At 39.4% G+C, this 19832-nt stretch overlaps 1 protein-coding gene across 1 annotated transcript in view; it reads right to left on the bottom strand.

The window, feature by feature from the left end:
* The window catches only part of TPK1 (thiamin pyrophosphokinase 1), a 395367-nt gene extending 376930 nt beyond the window's left edge, over positions 1-18437 (bottom strand). The window contains exons 1-2 of the mRNA XM_012447567.2: positions 18359-18437; positions 17974-18032 (exon numbers count right to left, since the gene is read on the bottom strand). Of these exons, the coding sequence (XP_012302990.2) occupies positions 17974-18016 (43 nt within the window). The 5' untranslated portion in view covers positions 18017-18032; positions 18359-18437. The remainder of the gene's footprint in view (positions 1-17973; positions 18033-18358) is intronic.
* Between the last annotated feature and the right edge of the window lie 1395 nt (positions 18438-19832).

Here is a 19832-nt window from a genome sequence, read left to right as displayed (position 1 = left end):
CCTAATCATGAGGAAATATCAGACAACCCCAAATTTAGGGACATTCTACAAAATAACTGACCATTATTTTTGAAAAGTATCCAGGCCATGAAAGACTTGGAAAGATTAAGAGACGTAGCAAGTAAATCCAATATGGGATCCTGGATCTGATCCTACAACAGAAAATGGGTATTGGTGAAAAAACTGGTGGACACTAAATAAAGCTACATTGTAGTTTAGTAAACAGCATTATACCAATGTTAATTTTTAATTTGCGGTTATACAATATGTTAACAGCAGTAAAAGCTAGGTGAAAGGTATAAGAGAATTCTATTTTTGCAACTTTTTGGTAAACCTAACATCTGAAAATAAGAAGTGTATGGTTGCAACTTTAAAAGGAGAAAGATACTTATAATAACAAAATTCATTTTAGACAAAGCAAAATGGAGTAAAATGCACTCCTTCCACAAAATTGATTATGTATGAAATTATATACAATGTGTATATAAGGTGGTAAACCACTCTAGACTATATTGATGGTTCCCAAACCGCACCCCTAATAACCAAGTGCTTGTACACCCAGCTCTGAGCTGGGTCATGTGATTGCTTTGGCAATGTAGCATTAGTATGCATAAGGCAAGGTTCTACATCAGGGATTACTTTCCTGGTATGCACCTTCTTGGAGCCCTCAGTAAAGCGGTCCAAGAAGCACACTGTAGAAATCATATGGAAAGGGATGCCTCGCCAGGCCTTTTCCAGGCCTGCCAGAAAAGGCACCTAACATGTGAGTAAAGAAGCCATATTAAATGTTCCAACCTCAAAAGGTGGCAATTGGAGCAGAAGAAAGACCTACCTGATCCAGCCCAGATTGCAGAATCAAGAGGAAAAAGTAAAATCATATTGGGTGATATACACAGTTCATACAACAGTCAGCTGTCTATTAAAAGTTTCAATGTGTGTAAGATTCTTTGCTTTATAAGAAAGACAGTTTGGAAACACAGCAGACTAAGCTGATACAGATACAGAACTCTTTTTTTCTCTTTTCCTTTTTCTTTTTCTTTTTTTTTGAGAGGGAGTCTTATTCTGTTGCCTAGGCTGGAGTGCAGTGGTGCAATCGCGGCTCACTGCAACCTCCACCTCCCAGGTTCAAGCAATTTTCCTGCCTCAGCCTCCCAAGTAGCTGTGATTACAAGCGCGCGCCACTGTGCTCAGCTAATTTTTTTTATTTTTAGTAGAGACGGGGTTTCAACATGTTGGCCAGGCTGGTCTCAAACTCCTGACCTCAGATGATCTACCCCCCTACTTGGCCTCCCAAAGTGCTGGGATTACAGGCGTGAGCCACTACGCCTGCCCCATATACAGAAGTCTTTTAGCATGAACCCCTCTAAATGCTGGATAGAATAAATAAATAAACACTGCTCTCTAAAAATATAGCTGCCCTTACAAGAGAGGAAAATCCCCAAGTTCGTGTGTAGTTGGGGTCAGGGGTTGCCAAGAGCAAATTTGAAACCAGAATAACAAACTCATGAGCAGATGCTGCTGAGGCTCAGGGGCAAGAGGGAGAGTGAAGGGAGTCTAGCCCAAGGAGCCTTATTGTGGAGCCTTATTGGTTAGGGTTTTGACACCAATGCAAGGACAGAGGAAAAAAATCATGGGACATACAAGGTAGAGATTTGGAGCTGAGCAGCCTGGCAAGTTAACTTAAATGTCAACTCATTGTCTAAATATATGTAGTAGGATGCTTAGCATAGGAGACACAAAGATAAATAAGAATTCATGTCACTGCCTTCCAAGAGCACAGATAAGCACACAGATCAACCACAGTACCATTCAATAAGTAATACTGCCTTGTGATCCTCAATTTACTTTCTCTGAACTCTCTTCCTCTCATAAAGCTTAAAACTAAACAATCCTTTCTCTTAGACATAAAGAGCACACATAGGAATATAAAAAGGAAGCACCATAAATATGAGAATAAAAATTAAAATTATGTCCCAAACCACTACAACTACATCTCAGGTATTTATGACATATATTATTGCTTTGGTAAGTTAACCCATAGAAGATTACCAAGTAATGTTTAATGTAAATTCCTGAATACCCATTAAAATTTGAATTTCAGATAAAAGCAAATAATTTATATGCTTTAGCACATAATCAGACAACCTAGTTACCTTAAAATAGTGCCTGGCCAATGATACGAACACAGTGAACAAAACTGCAATGTTGGGAATGGTTCCATACAAAATAAGCATCTCAGGTAGGAGAATAAAAAAAATCAATGCAGATTATACTGTGGGACAAAGGAAGCTATCAGAAAAAGCTGTCACAAGTAACAAGGCCTTGTCACTAGCTGGGATTCAGAAGCAATATCATATTTGAGAAGCTCTGGAATGGGCAGAAAACAAAGAGCAAGGTAAACTCCCAGATGCAGAGAAACCACATTCCTGGAAGTATTGCAAAAAGGCTTCCAAGAAAAAGCAGGGATTGAATACTTAATCTGAGAACACAGATAGCAAATATATCCTGGAAACTTTCACCTAGAACATTCAAATCCCAACTACAAGCAAGATTAGAACGGCTCCAAATATTGAGTATTGGGCTAGAGTTCCTGGAAGTCATCCTGTGGCTGATTCTGTCCACTGTCTCCACCATATCCATCCATCCAACTTCTCTATCAGAACCACTTCAGTTTATTTAGTTGGCAGTATGCCCATATCCCAGAGAAGATGAACTGTTCCTGGCCAAAATCAGTCATAAGAACAGGATTCCATGTGATTGCTTTTTAGGAATGGCCATGTAACCTAGTTCCAGCCAAAATGAAATAAAACAAAAGTCAATTATGTGAACTGTGGATTCTCTAAGAAAGCTTTTACTTTTCTGACGTAAGGGGATGAACCAGGTTGGCATGACCCTTTTTAAAATTCCTCCATACTTTTCTTTCTGCTTAGAATGCATCCTTGATGCCTCAAGTTGTAATAACCACCTTGCCTCTAATGAGATCAGAAGCATGAGGCTAATGGCCAACACAGAAAGACAGAAGAACACAAGAACAGGCCTGCATCCTATCAACATTGTACAGCAGCTGCACCAGCCCTCCACCACCTCCCTCCAGATTTATCATTTAAGAAAAATCAATTCCAATTGTCAACCCACTGTGAGATGAGTATCCCTATTACCTACACCCAAATGTATTCCTTAACTGATGTCCCATTTCCCACTAAGTACAGCGATAGATTCACTGACCAGGTTGAGAGTAAACTTAAAGTGATTCTCAGAGAGAAGAGATGGAGAGGTTGGGGGAAAACGTCCTCAAAGAAAAATAAAACTACCACAGCCATACCACATATAGACACAAAAATCAGGATTGTGGTAGTGGTTACCCAACAGGCTCTGCAGCCAGACTGCTTGGGTCTGAAGCTCAACTCTTACGCTTCCTGGACATGTGACTTTGGGCAAGACAGTCAACCTCTCTGTATCTATCTCAGCATTCTTATTTCTAAAATGGGGGTAACCATATATTCCCCTTAAAAATGATTGTGAGGATAATCAAGGTTAACACATAGAAAACTTGGAATAGCTCCTTGCATACAGTAAGCTCTCAGTAAATACTGGTAATCATCTGTATTATGCAAACATGTGTAAATATATAAAAATGAATGATACAGTTTATGCAGCACAAACATGACTCAAATTGTGTGGTACAAGTGAGCAGAAAATTCCTCGCAGAACTCAAACACCTCTAACACGTTGTCTCAACTGAGTAGTGCTTCTGTGTCTATTAATAGGTGCATCAGCAGCTCTAACTCTTGGATGGCATAAAAATGATGCTATTTCACAACAAGAATATTGACTAAACATAAGCCATTTACACTTCAAAAAACAGTGAAAGGCCAAAAGCGTAACACCAGATTTCATCTCAAGTATTGTTCTTACCTGGCAAGTGGAAACAATAACTCATCTCCTAACAGTAATAGAAAGGTTACATTTATGATAGGCTTCAAGTATACAATACCACCATATGCAAAATCCTTTCATAGTTACCTGTGTCACAGTCCAATGCACACTTCAAGGGAATTGCTAGTTCCTATGAATGTCATTAGCATGAGCTGGTCTGCACATGGGTTCCCTTTACTTGCAGTTCTTTTTAATCAACAAGAATTGTCACAGGCAGATTCTAACAGATCCACCGAAACAGGTAACACTAAATCAGTTGAATTGATAATAAACAAGAGAGAATGTTCAGAAACCAATCGTTCCTATGATAATAGTAATTTGGATAAAGACAGACAGCAAGAATTATAGAAGTAACTATTTTATAATTTGGAACAAAACAGTATAAGTATTCTATCAGGCTTCCCACACCCTAACTACTCTGGCTTTGTAAGCTACTTTAGAACTATGAGTATTGGACACCTACTTGTAAATTACCATTACCATCCCATTTTTCCCAGTCCTAATCTATGCCTGATGACCGGGTAAATATTCCTAGCCTGGTACTTCAGTCCAGGGCAGCTTTTTTTACTTTCCATTCCTTGGATATCACTTCAATCCTAAATATATTCCATTCGATTTCAAAATTTCAGTTATAATTTTAGAAGTTTAAAATTTGAAGGAGAAGAAAGCATTTTTAGAGCTGACTGCAACACTTGGTGGTTTGGGGAAATAAAGTCATTTCTTTTTTTTTTTTTTTTTTTTTTTTTGAGACAGTCTTGCTCTGTTGCCCAGGCTGGAATACAGTGGCGTGACCTCAGCTCACCACAACTTCTGCCTCCTGGGTTCAAGCAATTCTCCTGCCTCAGCCTCCCGAGTAGCTGGGATTACAGGCATGCACCACCACGCCCGGCTAATTTTTTTGTATTTTTAGTAGAGACAGCATTTCCCCATATTGGCCAGACTGGTCTTGATCTCTTGACCTTGTGATCCGCCCCACTCAGCCTCCCAAAGTGCTGAGATTATAGGCACGAGCCACCGTGCCCGGCCCAATAAAGTCATTTCTATAGTTAGAAGGTAATACTTAGCACATGGAGATCAAGCATATGGAAATTAAAATGACAAAACTAAACAACTGCTGTCTAAACATAAAGTTATGACTACTGGATACATTTCACTCTTTTAGAAAACAAATGAGGGAATATAAATACAAATGCAGATGGTCCTGGAGTTCATTTCACCTCCTTCCCTTCCCTATTTCTGAATCTTTTCAAGGAGCTAGCTTAGCAGGTGGGAGTTAACAATGCAAGAACAGGCTGAAATTATCTGCTTAGCAACACAAGCTCCCGACTCTAACCTGGAAGTTCCCAGACACACAGTGCTACACAGTCACCTGGAGGTTCCAGCAAATATGTGGATCTTTTGAGTGGAGGGGAGGGCAGCAGTTGAGATTCCTCTCTTGGAGTGATTCCCAAAGCACACTGCAACACAGGCAAGTCTAGCCTAAGTCCTTTCTATGGGATGCGCACCTGAGGAATCCCACAAGCTCCAAGGTATGTATGACCTGCCCACTTTGCAAATTGTCCTCATAGGCTCCATGCTATGCTTTTACACATGCATTTTCACTTTTAATTCTCACAGACTACCACAGGTCATTTACAGATAAGAAAACCGAGTTCAAAGAAACTTAAGATGATCTATTTACCACCTTTTAAATTAACAATAAATTAAGGAAAATTTAACTGGTGCTTAAAGTGTAATTTCCAAAAAAATTTTAGAATCACAACCTTCATGCAAATATAAAATGAACACATGCCAAAGATATTATTCAACTCATCAATTAATATATAATTGATCGTTATTAGTACAAACTTCAGTGTGTGTATTTGTGTGTGTGTGTAGGCAGAGTAATACTGACATCAATGGTGAATCTATTTTAAGAAGGGTTCCAAAGTTGAGTGTCAAAGCATTCAAGGTGTCTCACTGAACTAGCAGGGACACTGTACAAACTACTAACAGGTTTTTTGGACCTAATTACTTAATAGAAGTACCTATTAGGTATTTGTTTGGTGCTGGTGGCCCCATGAAGAAATTAATGAGACACAAGTCTAAAACTGAAAGTTTAGCAATCTCTACTATAGAGCAATGGAATATAGTATCTGGGGACATTTCTTCAAGGTAGAAATCAATTATATCCCACTGGACAAAATTCATTTGCATTATTATAGATAAGAATCATTTGCATGACTATTAGTTAACTTCTATCCCTACATCATTTCGAAACTGCCTAAACAAAAAAGAGTGAAAGGTATATACCCTGTGTATAGTCACTTCAGGGTCCACTAAATAAGCCCAGTGTTCCACTGAAAGGACACCTAGTAATCTCTTCTGATAATGTCCAAGTCTTGGACAATCTTTCCCACCTTAGATTATTGGCGGTACTACCAAGAGTACTACAAAAATCATGATGTGGGAGTGAAAAAGCAGGGGCAGCTATAATCCATGAATATTTCTATCAAGAATTGCAGAGCATCCACTGCCAGGAGGGACATACTGAAAGGGACACACTAATATGCTGATACTGCCCTATAACTTGATACAGCCCTTCTGGAAAGCCACCTAGGAACATGTACTAGAAACCCTAGAGGCTCATAACTTTGATTCTTTAATTCTACTCCCAGAAATTTACACTCAGCGTACAATCAGATGTGGATTGAGGTATATAAACATCTCACAGCGTTAAATCACAAAAATAAAAAACTTAAAACAAGTTAAGCAGATTTGCCACCTTAAATATTTCCTCTTTCCAGAGCCTTCAATAAAGCCCCCAAATCCTTCCTATGTGATCCAGGGTTCCCCTGCGATGTCTCTTGTCACATTGTACTCAAATTTCTCACTTGCTTATCTATTTGTCCTACTAGGCTATAATCGCTGTGAAATCTTGGACCATGTGTTTCAATTGCGTGGATTTAGAATGATGCCACATGTGTAACAGACAATGTTGGCTCAATTAATAAAATGTTAAACAGCCTGAAAACATATATGTTTCCTCTATAAAAATGAAATAATAATTACAAGTATTTTTCAAAAAGAGGCCATTTTAATTCCATTTTCAAATGGTTTTGATCTATTCTAACTTATAGTAACCAATTCAGATGCCAGATTCACCAAAAAAAGATAGTAGTAGTAGTAGTCGTCATCGTCGTGGTGGTGGACAGAAAAGGTTTCACTAACTTCAAATTTCAGAACTCTTCAACTATCATTCCCCAAAATTAAAAGCATGGACTTATTTAATAGGATGTTATCTTTCAGAGAAAAGAATGAGACTGCATGACTACTTTGACTTTAAGCCACACCAAGAAGAATGTATTGAGTCACAGATGTTTCATTTGTAAAGAGATACTCAGGAATTGAAATGCCTGAAGAGGCATAACTCACAAAACATCTCTCTCTCTGGTTATCAATTTTCCCAAAGATAACTGTTTGCATGATTTTAACACCCAAACATTATAGAGTGTATATCTCTCATAATATAGTAATTTTTGGCCAATAATTACAAAGGAAAATTTAAGATTTACTTCCCCCAAGCTCAATAAAACACCAAAACAAAATTATATATGAGAAAAGCCTGAAGTTATATCTTAACCAACTATATTGATAGAATATCAGTATTACATGTAGACATTTGCAAAGGCAAACCAAAGCCCAATAAAGTGGATATGCACCTCAGATGTTGCTAGTGTGGAGAAAGGTATCACCACATCGCACTCAGGTGAACCATCCTCTGCCACTGGGTATGTGTACTGAACACATTACCACACTATGCACTCCCACGGACAGCAATAAAGCTCAAAATAAAACCACCAGACATTACTGGTTGAAAAGAAGTTCTAGATAATGATAAATATTATCATTAAATGTGGAGGGTGTTTTTGTTTTAAGAAGTTGGTATTCCTCTTAGGTAGTGCCTTTTAATTTTAAGGAGCATTAAGATGGACCCGAGTGTCTTGTTAAAAATGTAGATTTTTATTCAGTCAATCTGAAGTGGGGCCAGAGGTTCTATTCTTACAGGCACCGAGGCATGCCAATGCTACCAGCCTAAGAATTTCAACTTAAGTAACAAGGTTTTAGAGAACCATACAAAAAAAATTTATAAACTTAAACAAGGTATCTAACTGTGAGACCTACCATTTTCCTGCCCCCTTCCCCCTTTCCTCTTTTCATTTTTTCTTTAATCCCAAAGCACTGTTTCCCCTGATGATTTCTCAAGACTTTCCTGTTCAGGATTCTCAATATCCTGCAGAAGCTGCAATTTAAAATAACAAAAACAGGCTGGGCATGGTGGTACACTGTAATTCCAGCACTTTGGGAGCCCAAGGTGGCCAGATCACCTGAGGTCAGGTGCAACACGGCAAAACCCTGAAATACAAAAATTAGCCAGGCATGGTGTCACACGCCTGTAGTCCCAGCTACTCGGAAGGATGAGGCAGGAGGATCACTAGAACCTGGGAAGGCAGATGTTGCAGTGAGCCAATATTGTGCCACTGCATTGCAGCCTGGGCAACAGAGCAAGACGCCGTATCCAAAAGAATAAAAAATAAATAAATAAACGAAAACAGCCTCCAGTAAGCATTCTTGACAAGGACATCTGATTTTCCAGAAGGAGGTCACTGATACCTATATCAGGATAGGCAGTCTGGAAAGCATTAAATGAAAAGAAAATTGTTGTTATGTCTCCCCAAGCCTAGAATGGTTCCTGGTACACAGGAGGCACTCAAATAATTGTTCAACAAATGACTATGATTATTTAACCTGAATATAGAGAACTAAGAAAAATCTGGTTAAGATTTTTCGGTATTTGAAGGGTGATTATGTAGAAAACAAGTAAAGATCTTCTATGCTATTTAAGCTGGAAAATTGATAACTAAAGGTAAACCTCAGCTTATTTTGAATATACATTTTTAATCATCAGTTGTCTTTCCAACAACATGTTTTCTCAAAGACTGAGCTACCTGAACATGTTCCAGGAAAAAAAACAGATGGCTACTTCAGAGGATTACTAAGGAAGACACACACCAGGAACAGTAAAGGTTTTAAACGTCTCCTATCCATCCAAAGGATTCACTCAGAGCATGTATACTTGGATTAGGAAGATACTTTTTCTAGAACAGTTTTCCTACTTTGAAAAAAGAAAAAGAAAATTTTTTGGTAGCAATTGGGTCAACAAGCCAAAACCTTACACGTGACCTATGAGCAAATCAAAAGCTTAAATTCACTGGAAACCATAAAAACAAAAGAAACTATTCCACTGTGAAAAATGAATACCTTCAAAGACAATGGTGATAAAGATACGGAAATACTCAGAATGAAATCCATTTGTTTCAGCATTTGTTTGCCACCTACAAAGAATAACTCTTTCTGATGCATTTAACCAAGAAAAAAATAATAATAAAATGTATTTGATGGGAAGTTAATGCACAAATACACCTCATTTTCCTAGAAAACCTCAAAGAAATGTGGTGTTAACGTGTCAATACCCAGATTTTTTTTTGGTGTGATTATGCTGTAACATTTTTTCCTTGTGAATATTAAAATGACCCCCACGGGCTCACCTGATACTTTCAATTGTTTCATCTAAAAAAGCCCCATTCTTTCTAATAATGCTACAAAGTATAAATTTAGATAACTTTTTAAAGATTTAAAATTGTTTTTAAACTCACTTTAGAAGCTTTAGTTTCTAAAAGCACGGAGCTATTAAAATGCTAATATGGAATGATGGGGGGGGTGCCACAAGACTAAATACCACTGAATCAAAGGAAATTGATTCTCTAGATGATGTGGAAAAGATAGCTTATAAAGTTAATGAGATCTTACTTAAGGCAAGAGAAACAATTTGCTCATTGACAATGAGGGCGAACCAAAAATGCTGTCATGAAATGTGACTAATCAAAAGTACAGCAAAAATTAAGGCAAATATGAAAATCAAACAAGATACAAAGAAAAGTTACACCAAATACACAAAGTAAAGGGTAGTTAACAGCAGCAAATCTTAGTAAATTAGAAATAGGTTGAAAGGAATAAAAAGGAAGGATTCCAACAATTGTAAGTTATACGCCAAGAAAAGCATGAACAGTCAACACAGTGAATGTCCCAGAAACATTCCAGAGATCTGAGGGCTACGTAGGAGGACTTCTGATTGGGTAGGAGAGTACCGTAAGATTCCTGACACTCTGGAATTCACTAATTCGTATCTTCCACTGTCTTAGATAGCCCTTGATAACAAAAAAATACCACAATCCTTAAGCAGCAGCTAAAGCTAATCCTTATACAGTGGCTTTAGCCAGAGATTTCTTTACCACACCAGATGAAAGTATCTTAAACAATCAACAACAATAACCCTGAAAGTTTTCTAAGTCTCAAAGCAGGCATACTGCTTTAATTTAAACAACACCAACAAAAAAAGCCAATATTAGGAGAAATAGATAATCAGAAAACCTAGGTTTTAGTCCAGTTCTATCTCTAATATCTATTTCCAAGGTTTTCTTTGGAAAAGAAATATTTTTTTCCTTGCCTATAAAGTTCATTCCAAAGTTATAAGGCTATGATTTGCTCCTTGCTAATATGAATTAAAAACATTTGAAAAACTATCACAAATTAAATATGGATCAAGTATGTCTAATGAATATTTATCATCTGAATTAAGATGCGCTAGATATGTAAACTACACACTGGAGTTTGAAGATTTTGGATAAAAAAAAAATGTAAACTGGCCAGGCGCGGTGGCTCACGCCTGTAATCCCAGCACTTTGGGAGGCCGAGGCGGGTGGATCACGAGGTCAAGAGATCAAGACCATCCTGGTCAACGTGGTGAAACCCCGTCTCCACTAAAAATACAAAAAATTAGCTGGGCACGGTGGCGCGTGCCTGTAATCCCAGCTACTCAGGAACCCAGGAGGCGGAGGTTGCGGTGAGCCAAGATCGCGCCATCGCATTCCAGCCTGGGTAACAAGAGCGAAACTCCATCTCAAAAAAAAAAGTAAACTATAACATTAGTAATTACTTATACTGATCACATGTCAAAATAATAGAATTTTAGATTAAGTAAGAAATAAAATTAAAGTGTATAACCTTTTTAATAAGACTATTAGGAAACTTTGAGTTATATTACATATGAAATTACATTTCCATTGTGTTGTACAGAACAGCCTGTTCTATACTGAAATCTTTCATAGTAAGATTTGTCAACCCTTTTTTATTCTCCTACAACATCTACTAGAGTGTGGCCCATAATGGATAAACAGGAATGAACAGAGAAACCTTTGTTTATAAGTAGAAAACAGCAACTAAATAAGACCAAAATTGATTCTCTGATTCATATACTAGCTATATGCTATTGGAATTACATGTTAAAACCTCTTTTTTGGAAATCATAATACTGAAATATGGACCCAGCCAATTTTTTTTTTTTTTTTTTTTTTTTGGTTTTTGAAAACCTAATCAACTACCCTATTTGTTATTAGCTAAATTGTGCCCACTCACCCCCTAACCCCCACCAAATTCATAAGCTGAAGTCCTAACCCCCAGAACCTCAGAATATGGCTGTATTTGCAGACAGGATCTTTAAAGAAGTAAACATAGTATAGTGAAGTCAGATGGGTGAGCCTCCCAAAGTGCTGGGAACACAGGTGAGAGCCACCACACCTGGCTAAATATGGCACTTTTGTCAATCATGCCTCAATATAGTTGAAAAAATAATTAAAAAAAAAAAAAGATCAGTATTCTTAGCAAACGAGAAATTAAAACCTGTGTAACTGCTGTGTCTTAAGAGTTGGTGAAATAAGCACATGGAAAATAATGGTTATGAGATTTGACTATTTACCTTTATTTTGGCTATAAAGTGTTTAAAGTAAATCAACTTTTTTAAAAAAAAAGTTTGAAGCCTATAAATTTCTGAATATAAATCTTCATGATAAAAACTGAAATGATCACAGGTACTGAAGAACAAAGCAAAAAGTTTAGATGTCTAAGAATATGCTGAAATGCACCTACATTTACAAAGCCTCAAACAGCAACAGTACATCCTTACCAGTTCAATATTCTGTATTAATTTAAAAATAAAACCCCTCAGATGAAAAGTTTAAAAGGAAAAAAATACTTAAAATGCTTGACTTCTTACTACATGTCACCATTACATGCTTTACACACATTGTTTAATTTTCACAACTCTCCTTGGAAAGTGTCATTCTCCCTATTTTAATAATGAGGAAATCAAGATTTAAAGAACTGCAACCAGAATATACAAGAAAAACTCCTAAAAAATGTTTTTATAAAAAAAGGAAAGACAACCTAATTGAAAAAATGGGTAAGAGACATAAACACTTCACAAGACATGCAAAAGGTCAATAAACACATTATGAGCAATCTGTCATAAGGAAAATGACAAAAATCATAGAGACATCTCTATACACCTACCAGAATGGCTAAAATTTAAGAATAATAATTCAGCCGGGCACAGTGGCTCACACCTGTAATCCCAGCACTTTGGGAGGCAGAGGTGGGTGGATCATGAGGTCAGGAGTTCAAGACCAGCCTTGCTAAGATGGTGAAACCCCATCTCTACTAAAAATACAAAATTAGCCAGGTGGCAGGTGCCTGTAATCCCAGCTACTTGGGAGTCTGAGGCAGAGAACTGCTTTAACCTGGGAGGCAGAGGTTGCATTGGGCCAAGACTGCACCACTGCACTTCAGCCTGGGTGACAGAGTGAGACTCCGTCTCAAAAAATAAAAAAATAAAATAAAATAATTTTAAGGATTGGCAAAGATAATTCTAGGTGGCAAATTTAGCATGAGCTAAGGGAAAATATAGAAGCAAGAACAAATGTTTCTATAAGGAAATAGTGGGTAGGTGAATTTAGCTTAGGTGCAAAAGAGGTGACTGTACCATCACCAAGACTATAGTTAATAAACAATATATTGTATACTTGAAAACTGCATTTGAGAGAAGGACTTTAACCTATATTGGGTTAGCAAATCAGAACTATGACATCAATGACAAAACTAAATGAGTTTTAAAGTACAGTAGTCTCCCTTATCTGTATATAATCTACACACACCCTCCTGCATGCTTTAAATCATCTGTAGATTAGACTGTCTGTAGCCAGTTATGAACCTGCCCACACAGCAGGGTAGAAGTGAAGCTGAGCTCCACCTCCTGTCAGATGACCAGGGCATTAGATTCTCATGAGCCCAAAGCCTATTGTGGACTCACATGAGAAGGATCTAGCTTGAGCACTCGTTATGAGAATCTAATGCCTGGTCATCTGTCACTGTATATATTACATGTAATAATATATACATATATGGATTATATATTACAATGCAATAATAATAGAAATAAAGTACACAATAAATGCAATGGTTTGAGTCACCCTGAAACCACCACCACCCACCCCTCCACTGGTCCATGGAAAAACTGTCTTTTACAAAACTGGTGGTCTCTGGTGCCAAAAAAGTTGGTGACCTGCTGCACTAGAGTTCCTAGAATATAAGGAAAGATTACTGTTTATAAAAAGCTGCTTATAGAATGTTCCAAAGGCAGAGGACACAGAAATTTTCAAAAACTATCTCCTACTATGCAATAAATGTCTCTTCCTCCACAATCTGATTTTATCCTCACTGTTCAACCACATTCTTCCAAAACCCCCATGAGCACTCTCCAACCTAGTCACACTATCTCTCACTCACCACCGTGTGACCGTTTTCATGTCCAGATGCAGCACTGAGCTCTTTCTCAAGGATGGCCCATCACCTGCAATGCTCTTCTGGAAACCTCCCTGTGCCTCTCTCCCTTTAAACCCAGTGTTCTTTTGGAGGCCCAGTTGATGTCTGATTCACCCCATGATTTATTTGCCTACTCCAGCCTGCCTCTCATCCCCATCGCCAGTTCCTATGTGGGTTCTACAATACATAATTCAACATCTCACTGGAATCTTATGTTTTGTTCTTGACACTCAACTAGATCATAAACTCCTGGATAGAAGGGACCACTTTCAATTTTTTATCCCCCTCAGTACCTAGTACCAAAGGATATACACTAGTTAGCTGATAAATCCCCTTGATAACCAAAAATGCAAGCATACCCTTTAGTCTGGCAACTACGTTTCTAGAAATTTACACTACTAAAATACATAAATATGAAAAATAGTGTGAACAAAGATATGCACTGTAGACTGTGATAGTAAATTAGAAGTAACATAAATGTCTATTAAGACTGGTGAGGCTGGGCACAGCAGCTTACACCTGTAATCCCAACACTTTGGGAGGCCAAGGTGGGAGGACTGTTTGAACCCAGGAGTCAGAGGTTACAGTGAACGATGATCACACCACTGCACTCTAGTCTGGGCAACAGAGCAAGACCCTGTCTCTAAAAAAAAAAAAGAAATAAAAAAGAATGACCAGCAATTTGAGTCCATACTGCTCATTAAAAAAACAAAACACTTGGAACATGTATACACATAGACATAACAAAATAGTAGGTGAAAACAGTTGCAGAAAATTGAATAGTCCTATTTTTGTTTATTCATACAAAATTTAAAAAAACACATAAATTTTTAGATTGATGATGTCTGGTAACTAGGATATACTTTTTACTTAGTTTGAAAAAAAATGAACAGAACATACATGATGTTTGCAGTAACAAATATTTATGTTTTTAACTCACTGCCCCAGACAGTAACTTATAAAACAATTTATAATATGAACCCATTTTGTTTAAAGTAAGAGTAATAATAATAGTTATTTCTGGAAAAGGAAGTACAGGAAACTTTCACATTCTAGGGTAGATAATTGTTTTTTCTTAAATAATGGGCACTTACTTTAGTTACAAAAAAACAAAAAAATTTAAAAAGAATTCCATTTTTCTCTGGGCTAGTGATCATTCCAGAGAGATAAGTATTTTTGGTCCAGAAAACTTTTCTCAGCTACTCCTTAATCTGTAGCAAACTACCTTTATTATTGGATTGCTCACTATACTAAATCTTAATAAGCATTACAGATAAATCTTTCCAGCAAATCAAATTCACAGAAGATGTTATCAGAAAAACTTCTCTGCCAGGTGAGTATTAAACATTAAATCTATTTGATAAAGGGAATCTCTCCAATGAAAAATTAACCTCAAAAATTTAATGAATTATTGTAAAAGACCCAGCATTAAACTGGTCCTTACAGTAATAGTTCTGTTGTTAAATACCTCATACATATCTAATCACAAACTTGCCCAAATCCCTGTTTCAATGCCAAACTAGAGATAAGACAAGAATTCTACATAGTTTTAACCATAGGAACAACAGGAGAAAACTTTGAGAACCACCCAAGGGAGCACTGGATTCTGCCACCATCCCCCTACCGGCCTTGCTCCAATGTTGAAATTACAAAGCAGTCAAGGCCTTCTCCACTAAGCCTCTACTAAAAACAAAGGAGGCAGAGCTATCTGCTCCCTCCTTTTCCATCTCAGCATCCACCCTGAGATTCAACTGCCGTTTTGCTTTCCCCTCAAGCTTCCTGCTAAATAGCTTACAGCTATTGAAGCTAAGTGCTTGTTGTGTGCTAATTCATTTATACACATAATAATCCTGTGATATGTTCCTATTTTACAGATGAAGAAACGGAAGTACATGGTCAAATCACGGTCAAATAAATATTAAGTGGCAAAGCTAGGATTTAAATCCAGATACTCTAATTCCTCAATACAATCTTTATTCCGCAGCACTCAGTATCTCTGATATACTTCTTTTAACCTAGAAACCATTAGAGATCTTCAGACAGTAAGGCTCTTAGATTTCAGTAACAAATCTGAAAGCCAAAAGATCACCCAAATCAAATGTTTGCTCTAGAAAATGCTGTTTGTTTGTCCTCCTGATGCTGGATAAATGAGAACTAGGAAATTTGCAAAATGTGCTTGCCAATGCCTTTTGGGGGTTTTTTTGTTTTTGTTTTTGTATGGAGATGAAGTCTTTTGTTTCCCAGGCTGGAGTGCAGGGGCACAATCTCAGCTCACTGCAACGTCCACCTCCCAGGTTCAACCAATCCTCCTCCAATTCTCTCACCTCAGCCTCCAGAGTAGCTGGGATTACAGAAGCACGCCACCACACACAACTAATTTTCGTATTTTTAGTAGAGACAGCGTTTCCCCATGTTGGCCAGGCGGGTCTTTAATTCCTAATCTCAGGTGATACTCTCGCCTCAACCTCCCAAAGTGCTGGGATTACAGGTGTAAGCCACCACGCCGGGACTTTTTTTTTTTTTCAACTCTTGAAAATCTGTTTAAGGTAATAAACACTCCACCTTTTAACCTAATAAAATAATAACCAGGTTAAGATTCTAGTTCTGTAACTGTTTTCTTTCCCTAGTAAAATCAGACATAAACATGTATATAAAGCACTTAGCATGAATGGGGTGGTAGTTCACACCTGTAATCCCAGAACTTGGGAGTCTGAGGCAGGAGAATGGGATCACTTGAGCCCAGTAGTTTGAGACCAGCCTGGGCAACATAGGGAGACCTTTCTCTACAAAAAAGTTAAAAATTAGCCCAGTGGGGTAGTGCACACCTGTAGTCCTAGCTACTCCAGAGGCTGAGGTGGGAGGATGGATTGAGCACGGGAGTCGAGGCTGAAGTGAGCTATGATGGCACCACTGAACTCCAGCCAGGGCAACAAAGCAACACCCTGTCACAAACAAAAACATGACTCAAGAGTAAAGAGTCAATGTCACCTACCACTCCAAGCATGTGGAAAAACATACAAGTTAAACTCAATGCCCTAAACAAGACCCATGAATTCCTGTTTACAGAAAACAAATGTAAACATTTAAAAAATTATGCTTTCTGTTTAAATGTATGAGTTATAAACAAGAAAATAAAAACTAATGGTTTATTAAAAATAACATTACCAAATTATCACACAGAAGTTAATTATTACACAAGAATGAATGCTACTAACAACCTGCCTCATAAACTCATTCATTCCGTGTTTCCACGTGAAGTACCTAAATGTCTTGTTTTCAAGTTTTTTTTTCCCCTGGTTCCTGTGCCATTCCTTCTCTTACCTTTAGCAACGAGGTAATAATCTTTGCTTTCCTTCTTTCCTCCATGCACCCCTCACACAATGTATACCTTATCTAATTATGTGTTTGAGGTTCCAGAGACTAATCTAGAAACAAAGCGACAACTGAATTCTCCCCCACCTGGAGATAACTTCAAGGCTGCAGTTAATTTGCAACCCAGTTACACTTGAGATGGAGCCAGCCCATTCACCAGATGAGACAATAACCCAAGATAAATCATCTGAGCAAGTCAGGTGGACTGGGACCCCGGCGTCCCAATACCAAGCTCCCCGTTTTAATCCCTTGCATTTTTCCCATTTTTGAAATGGTTTCTTTAAGGCAGGAGTCTGGACCACTTCCCCACTGCTAGCTTTGGAAAACAGTCACTTTCCTTTCTGGGCACTTCGTCCTTGTTGATAGGCTCTACAACCAGCAAGCAGCCCAGCCTGCGCTAAGTTACACAGCAATTTCAAATTTTAGAAGAATAAAAAATCCTAAGTGTTATATACATTGGAAGCACTTGATATAACCATTGACCAATCTTTTATTGGGTAGGCTCGGGGTACTTTCAATGGATTAAAAACGCATCACGGACAGGCAACGATGACCTTCCTTAATGCAATGTCTAATGTTCCGCTATGTTCCAGATTGGTTCGCGCTGCGGTAGAGGCTCAACAGCCGGGGTTACAGGTAACGCTTACTGGGCTCCAGGAGGACTACACACAACTATATCGTGTCATTTCGTCCTCGCAGCAAGGACTGATACGTATGCTCCTTTTTCAGATGAGGAAAATGAGGTCGGCGAGAGGCTGAGTGATATGCTTAGCGGTACAGAGTTAGGAAATCAGGGACAGAACCCAGACTGGAAATCATGCCGGCTCTAGAGTCCCGTCCTTTCGACCTGTTCCGGTCGCTGAGGAGGGGCACGTCAGTGATACTAAAACGTGTAAAGAAATACAGTACCAGTGGAAAGCAGGGGCTCCAACGGGGTAAAGGCATGCTCCATAACGGATTATTGGCCTCTGCATTAAGAAAAAAAAAAAAAAGTGAAGTTAGACTTTCTCAATTCGAATTAAACATCGCGCGAAATCAACAGCACGCGAGACGCCTGAACCCGGCACTCGGCGGCGCGCTCCAGGACCCAGGAACCAGCTGAGAGGCGGCGCAGCACCCAGCGTTGGGGACCCGCCACCCCTCGCCTGCGGAACCGCCGCGAGCGGGAGCCCCTCGGGAGCTGTGAGGTCTTAGGGTTTGCCCCTGCGACCCTCCCCGCGGGCCCGTAACCATCCGGGGACCTGGGGAGCAACGAGCTGCCGCGACCCGCGCGCCCGGCTGCAGTCGCACTTACACAATGGCGGGTGGAGCCACAGAGTGGGGAGCACAGGCTGCGGGAGCGACGGCGATCGACCGCTCGGCGCGCGGCTGAGTAGCCTCGGCGAGCGGGCCTGGCTGGCAGGTTTTAGCCCGCGGGATGCTACGTGGCCCCGCCCTCTTCCGGGAGCTGGTGGCGCTTGGGAGACGCGGCCCGTGTTCTGCGTCCGGCGCCCCCTGCCTCACGTCTCCAATGCTGCGTTTTCTGAGCTGGTTCTCTTAGCTGCAATATTGCTGTCCGGCCCTCTGCTTTCAGCTTTAGCAAGGAGGCCACCATTTGCTCGAACCTAAGTGGCGAATTCCCCGTCACCCATGCTTAACCTGGCTTCTGAGGTAAACAAACTTTCCACTGCGCTGCTTCTAGTCCTGCTTGCTGTGTCCTTCCTGGGCCGTCCTGTTAAAAGCTTTCCTTCCGGTCCGGGCGCAGTGGTTCACGCCTGTAATCTCAGCACTTTGGGAGGCCAAGGCAGGCAGATCACAAGGTCAGGAGTTCGAGACCAGCCTGGCCGGCATAGTGAAACCCCGTCTCTACTAAAAATACAAAAAAGTAGTCGGGCTTGGTGGCGCGCGCCTGTAGTCCCAGCTACTCAGGAGGCTGAGGCAGGAGAATCGCTTGAACCCGGCAGGCGGAGGTTGCAGTGAGCTGAGATCTAACCACTGCACTTCAGCCTGGGCGACAGAGCAACACTCCTCCCTCTCCAAAAAAAAAAAAAAAAAAGCTTTCCTTCCTTAGGGAACACTTCATTAAGAGCTTTCCTTCCTTGCTTTGTGGAAAGAGAATTTTTTTGTCGAAAGAAACTTTAAGCCACCTATCTGCCGCTGCAAAAGCTCACTCTTGCAATACAGGCTTTTCCAATACTGAGCAAGCCTAATCTCCCCAAAAAGTTCTTTCTTAGACAAATTTTCTCTCCCTGTACCTGCTGCTCTTCTTCCTCCATTGTAAAGGAGGCAAAACTTCAACTCTACCGTCTTAAGGTCTCCACCTGGGCCTAACAGGTTAAATTGATATAAGACAGTTTAACAGGAGAAAATAATTGATATAAGACAGTTTAACAGGATACAGCTATGTGCGTGGGAGTCCACAAGATATGACCCAAAGAAGTAGGAAGCCTAAATGCTACATACAGGTTTAGCTACAACAAATCTCAAAAGTCCGTGTTTAGATATGACCTTAAGGAACCTAAAAGACAATTGGGGTACAAGGAATATATCTGCACACGTAATAGGCAAGTGGTTGCTGTATTTATCTAACGAGGAGTTGTTACCGGTTGATGTGTCCAGGTTCTTGGCCTCTTGAACAAAGAATTGGACAAAACCCACAAACAAACCAAGGAAAGAAGGAAGCAACAAAAGCAGAGATTTATTGAAAATGAAAGTACACGCCATAGGTGGGGAGCCCCAGAGCACATGGGCTCAAGAGCCCCGTTAGAGAATTTTCTGGGGTTTAAATG

This window comes from Aotus nancymaae, unplaced genomic scaffold (genome assembly GCF_030222135.1).
Source record: "Aotus nancymaae isolate 86718 unplaced genomic scaffold, 86718_ANA_hifiasm-v0.15.2.pri h1tg000002l, whole genome shotgun sequence".
Classification (NCBI taxonomy): Eukaryota; Metazoa; Chordata; class Mammalia; order Primates; family Aotidae; genus Aotus; species Aotus nancymaae.
This window is presented reverse-complemented; position numbering and strand designations above follow the sequence as displayed.